This window comes from Buceros rhinoceros, unplaced genomic scaffold (assembly GCF_000710305.1).
Source record: "Buceros rhinoceros silvestris isolate BGI_N320 unplaced genomic scaffold, ASM71030v1 scaffold6825, whole genome shotgun sequence".
Lineage (NCBI taxonomy): Eukaryota > Metazoa > Chordata > Aves > Bucerotiformes > Bucerotidae > Buceros > Buceros rhinoceros.
The window spans coordinates 34736-41084 of record NW_010413335.1 but is presented as its reverse complement, the minus strand read 5'-3'; the positions used below and the strand labels follow the sequence as shown (position 1 = coordinate 41084).

Genomic DNA, 6349 nt, shown 5'->3' with positions numbered 1-6349 from the left:
AGGTTGTGCCAGGGGAGGTTTAGGTTGGACATGAAAAACAATCCATCCACCAAAAGGGTTGTCCCGGCCTGACCCAGGCTGCCCAGGGCGGAGGTGGAGTCCCCATCCCTGGGGGGTTGAAAGGACGTGTAGATGTGGTCTGAGGGACAGGGGTTAGTGACGGGCTTGGCAGTGTTAGATTAATGGTTGGACTTGATGTTCTTCAAGGCCTTTTACAGCCTGAACGATTTCGATAATGCAGGAGAACCTGTGGCAGGAGAACCTGGGAAAACCTTTTTCCCAGGTTTTTTTTTGGCTGTGTTACCCACTGTCGCTGGTGTAATTGTCTCCATATGGGGAAAATACTTATTTTATAATATGAAAAAGAAATACTTCCTGCGTGCGAGCGTGCACATTTACCCTCCAGAAGGACACAAAGAAACCTTTTCCACTCCAATTCCTCTCCAATTATGAATTACCGTCGTTTTCATTGTGAATATAATTGTCTCTCGGGGGTGGGGAGGGTTGTCCTGAATGTTCTTCGTCGTCTGTGAGTATGTGTTTTTGACCGTGCGTGTTGCATTTTCTTACACACTCGTCTGGCTTGTTTCAGCCCCTGCCAGTTTCCTGTTGTTTAGCCAGAAGTCTGCAATTAGCCGGATGATCCCAGATGATCAGCAGAGTCCGGACATCATCCTGCCTATGCACGGTCTGAGGAACGTCAAGGCGATTGATTATGATCCCCTGGATAAATTCATCTACTGGGTGGATGGACGTCAGAATATTATAAAAAGAGCCAAAGATGATGGCACGCAGGCAAGTTTACATGGTCTCTGTAGGTTTCTGTCGCTCTTTTTGTGTGCTCTGTACTTTACGCTTGGCTTTCCCCTTCCATCACCTGCACCAAGGAGTCTTCGGTTTAAACTTTACTCCTGCCAGCACTTATTCATGTATGTTATATTTATATGTGAAAATTACTAAAGACTTTTAGGAGTGTGTTTTTAATTTATACACAAAGTGTAGTAGAGTATAGTACATCACATGTATCTGAAACTCCCAGCCTTGAGCTGCAGTCTGCAGTTAAGGGTGGGCGCTGAAGTAAGGCAGATTCACAATTTCCACTCAGGACAGGTAAACTGACCTCTAAAATCAGTATTGCGTGTGCCCGTCAAGTGATATTGTCATCCTTGTAGAGCTCTCTCAGAACGAGAACTCTCCGCTCTCCAAGCTGTGTTAAACCCCGAGTGAGTGTAGAGTTGACTGCCGAGTCTGATGATAGGGCTTGGCTTATCCACGTACTCCATCGTTTTACTGAGCTGGGGACGTTGTTCCGTCACACAGCGGTGGGAAGAAGTGCTCTGCTCCTCCAGGCAGCGTTAGTGTTAACCCAACGTTACTGCCAGGCGAGGGAACAGATGCTTTAAAACGTTGGGTTGCGTAGGAACGTAACCGAAATGGGGAACGGGCGAGTCACGTTGTCCTCGTCCCCGGGCAGTCGTGTCTAAACAGGGTGAGATGGTACCACTGGAACGGGACTGGGCTCTTCGTGCATCGAGGGACTCGGAGGAGCTGTTTGCTTTGAAGAAGGGGTGACAATTTTATTTGTGGGCCATTTCTTTCCAGACTGGGAGGAGGTGTGCTGGGATGAGCAGCCAGCTGGCTTGCCGATGAATTTTGAAGAAGTTTTGCTCTTGCTTTTTGGGCTTGTGCGAGGTGCTAATTGATGCAGCGTAGCTGTGCTTTGGTACTTGCTAGGTGCAAATTGCAGCGGAGAGTCATTTGCTCTGTGTTTTCCTCTGCCGTGGTCACACAGCTTTGAAGATGTGGATCCCTTGCAAATCGTGACTTTCCAATTTTCACTAACGATATTCTCTTAATTTTGCTAAATCTTGCTGTTTGCAGATGATGCATGTGAATTTCATACCTGGGCAATGTTACCTTTGATTTCAGGACAAGAAGGGTAGATTTTTATTTCTAGGCACCCTGTCAAGACAAAATAGGGATAAAGCTTGATATAAAAAGAAAACACCCTGTATATCACTGTGCAGAACTTGGAGGCTTAAGACAACGGTGGAAATACAACTTTCACAAGTGGTGCTGTGCGGGGTGATTGGCGTGGCTGAAGCTGAGCACGGACTGGTGCCTTCAGCTTTCTTGACCCGCGTGAGCTTTCTCTGGCGCTGTTTCCGTGTTTGGATTGTGAGCGCCACATTAGCACCCTTAGGGAAGCCACTGCTTTCCCCTCACCCTTCTCATTTCACCAGGAACAGTCGCCTTTGAAGGCTACCTCGACGGTGGGAGTAGCGCTGGGACTGGCTAGCGGAGCCTGTGAATTGTTAAACAAACAACAGAAAAATTGTTTTCCTTTAGTAATTGTTTCTCTGCGCTCTAGTGCTCCTCGAAGAGCACTCAAATAAAGTTGAAAGGTCTGGTCAATACGCTGTTAGTTGGACCGGGAGGGGTAAGGCCCGTCCCAAAGACACGGGGGTGAAAGCAAGGTAATGCTGTGCCTGTGGGTGGGAGGCAGAGCTGTCGCCGTTCGACATGTGAGCAAGCAGAACCAGGTTTCATTAAAAGATTGTAGTTTTTAAGAGAAGCCGGGACTTAAGAGAAAATAAGTATCTACTACACTATAAATAAATAAGGAGCTTTGGCAGGAGAGAGAGATCTGTTCAGCTGCCTTAGCAGTGCAGCTCTGGCCAGAGGGCTGTCGTCCCTTGCCTTGTTTTGTTCAAGGTTGTTCCCTGCATAAACATTCACTGTTGTTTTCTTCCATCACCTGCTAATTAATTCTGCTCATAGGAGGCCCCGTAACTGCTTTCTAGAGAGTTCTGTGTAGTCTTATTGTCCAGATGTTTTTCCTCTAATCCACAGTTTGAATCAAACCTTTTTTTGTTAAGCTTTATCACATTTCTTGGTTTGTTGTTTCCCTGTGGGTGGTTTTAGGTGTCTCTGGACCATCGGGTAGGTAAGCCATGCTTTGTGTGCCATCGGTGTTCTTCCTTCAACAATCGAGAGTGATTACTGGAAATTGCGTTGTCTTGCAGCCTTTCACTGTCATGAGCACTCCAAACCAAAGCCAGAACCCGGAGAAGCAGCCGCATGACCTCAGCATCGACATCTACAGCCATACCTTGTACTGGACCTGTGAGGCCACAAATTCAGTCAACGTCCACAGGCTGAACGGCGAGTCCATCGGGATGGTGCTGCGGGGCGATCACGACAGGCCCCGAGCCATCGTGGTGAACGCCGAGCGGGGGTGAGAGTCCTTTCCCTCCCTGGGACAGAGCGCGCTCGGGCTGGGTGTGTGGGGCAAGCTGGGGTCGCATCCACGTGTTTTAAAAAGGAGAATGTTGGCGTATGTGATTGTTGAGGACGGAGGGGACTGCTTGTCCGAACGCGGCGTTTGAAGGTATCCACCTCTCTCTTCCTGCTCTCTCCTTCGCTGCCTCCTCCAGTCTGATGACTTAGAGGTTCACCCGGTTATAGTGAGGAACTAACCCAGGTGGGGAAAGCAAAGCAAGCGCAGCTCACCGCGTGGGCTGTGTGAGTGCCCAGCCCCGCCACCTGATAGGAGGAAGAGGAGAGCTTGCGCTGCGGTCACATCTGCTGGAGATCTGGCTCGTAAACCTTTGGTCATCACAAAATGAGTACTTCCAGGAGAAAAAAGGGCTCTACAACTACTCCTGCTAATGTAATAGTACAAAGTGTAGTAAACTAATGTAATGGTGTAAAGTTAACCGTTAACAAACCAACCCCCTACGTTCTGTTCAGTTTTAAGTTAGTTCTGCCTCGATGAGTATCTCAGAAACTTCCGAAATGGCTTAAAGCAGGGAGGATGCTCTGGAGTGGTTTCCCACGGGCAGAACGAGTGGTGTTTCGCTGCACAGCTGGTTTGGTCAGATGCAGCAGACCCCATCCCCGCTGTGAAGGGTTAGTGGCTTCATCCCCAGAGGGCAAAGACGGTCCTTTACTGTTCTCCTAGATAAGCTAGATGCTCAGTCCCAGTTTGCTGCTGAATGGCTCACGATGTGTTTGACGGGTGGTGAATGACCGTGTTTTGTAAGGGTGCGGGTACAGTAGTACCTGGAGACTGTCGGATCATTTATAGTGTTGGCATTTTGTACACTACCCAGTGTACTCTGCACTGATCTGTGTGCTGGGGGGAAGAGAGCGCTTAGAGGACAGATTCTGAACTTACTGCCACCGAGTCGCTTGGACGTAGGATGTGTCTTATATAAAAGTTTATCTGCTTCCACCATTAAAATAGGAGTTTGGGTTTGTTGATGACTAGAACTCGGGGGTTTTAAATGATTTAAAGATAAATCTGGTTTTAAGTTAAAGGAGGAGGAGATGGGGGAGAGCTGTGATCTTTGTGCTGAACTTCTGCCGTACTTCCAGAGGTCCCTCCCTCCACCTCTCCCTTGGCTGCACGTTCTGGCTGCTGCCTCTCCTCCGTGTGCCCCCAGGAGAGGCAGTGCAGCCGTGCAGCCCACTGCACTGGTTGTGTGTTATCCACCACCGAAAAATAGTGCCCTTCTCCCTGAGGGAGCAATTAGCGCATCCTGGGGGTGCACAAGCCCCTTTTTCCCCGCGCAGGAGGGAGGGCAGAGACTGCCTCTGCTTGCAGCTGACCTGGCTCAGGCAGATAGGAGGAATTCCTGGGACTACCACATCAGCAGCATGCCGTCCTCAGCTGCTCTTCCTTCTGTGATCTTTGCTCCTCTCAGTTTGGTAGGAGCTTCTCCTTGCCGAGGAGGAAGGCAGCGCAGGCGGAGAGGAGCTGGCGGTTACTGGGGTTTTGTCAGAAAGAGTGGCTGGGCTTTGACTGACGGCGGGGACAGCTCTGCCTGAGGATGGCTGCAGCAAATCCATGCTGGTCTCTTGCCCCCCCTTCCCTGTTGGAGCAGTGCTGCCAGCGCAGCCGCGCTGAGGCGTTTCATGGCCTGGCGGACTAAGGACAACTGCTGTTAATTCCGAGCTGTCCCAGGATGCCAGTTAGCAAATGTCTGGGGTTCTGCAGCTGCCAGATCTGGATCTTTGAAGCTGGGAGCCACAGTCTCCGTGGTTATCCCTGTGTAAACCATTCCCACTCCCTACGCAGAACCTGTGGGCAAAGGCGAGTTGCCCCTTCTGAAGCTCTCAGTCAAGCAGCTGGTGTCTTTGTTCTCAGGTACATGTACTTCACCAACATGCAAGAGCGAGCTCCCAAGATTGAGCGTGCAGCCCTTGACGGCACAGAGAGAGAAGTGCTTTTCACAACTGGGTTAATCCGGCCAGTAGCATTGGTGGTTGACAACAAACTCGGAAAGCTTTTCTGGGTGGACGCAGATCTGAAGCGCATCGAAAGCTGTGACTTGTCAGGTATGTGGAATGCAATTAAACATGCGGAGCGGAGCCCGTGTGTGTGTAGGACATTGTTCCCCCTTTGATGCTGACCCCAGGGACTTCTGTCTCCACCACTGCCAGTCCTGTGTAGGCAGGCGTGGCAGCAATTGCTGACGGGCTCCCGTCTTTGATGGGATTGGAATAAGCATGTCTGTAATGATCGCCACCCTCCAAGAGAGCTGTTTGACTTTTGGTGTGTTCTGAAAGCAGCTCTTGCAAGGTCAGATTTAAATAGGTGTTGCCAGTCATGGAACCCCTAAATCACCTCCCCCGTGCCCTTTTTCTTTCCTTATGGTTTGAAAAGTTTGCACAACTCTTCAATTTTTCTTTCTCTGGAGTTCTCAGCTTATTAAGTCAAGGTGGACTGAAAAACAGACAGAAGGGTAATGGCTTCCTTAGACAGATGACAAGGCAGCACATCTGAAATACCAGCGTTGCAAAGCAGTGAGGAGACGTCACCTCACTGCAGTTTGCCCTATTAGTAAAATAGAGCCTTACTCCACGTCCGCAGCACGCGGGGCTTGGAGAGCGCTGTTCACCTCTGGCTTCTAAACGCACTCGATAGCACTGAAGAAGGGAAGGAACCCATCTGGTGAGCAGCAGAGCCCAGAGCAGCCAACCTTTCTGACCTGGGATTTGGTCTCTCATCGTCATGTGTGTGTCAAGAAATGAAACTCCTGCAGGGAATGCAGAGAGACGTGAGCTGGTGTTGAGGGAGTAGAAACGGGACTGTCCAAGTGATTGGCATCTGCCATAAAAGGCTGATTCTCACATTTTTGATGGCTCTTCTCTTCTGGTCATGTAGTCACACCCTTCCCTTCAGTGAACTAAACCAGGAGAAAATTGTTGACTTTTTTCTAAGGACAGTTCACTTTAGAGCACCTAAAACTGACTCAAGATCAGACTCTGGTCTCTGCTGCCAGAAAGGGGGTAAAAGCATGAAGCTGGAGCTGGGGAGGTAAAGCAGCCCATGTCTTTCATC

General features: G+C 49.7%; 1 protein-coding gene across 1 annotated transcript in view; it reads left to right on the top strand.

Moving 5' to 3' along the window:
- The window catches only part of LRP5 (low density lipoprotein receptor-related protein 5), a 92577-nt gene that overhangs the window by 62690 nt on the left and 23538 nt on the right, over positions 1 to 6349 (top strand). The window contains exons 11-13 of the mRNA XM_010136682.1: positions 593 to 795; positions 3027 to 3238; positions 5153 to 5343. Of these exons, the coding sequence (XP_010134984.1) occupies positions 593 to 795; positions 3027 to 3238; positions 5153 to 5343 (606 nt within the window). The remainder of the gene's footprint in view (positions 1 to 592; positions 796 to 3026; positions 3239 to 5152; positions 5344 to 6349) is intronic.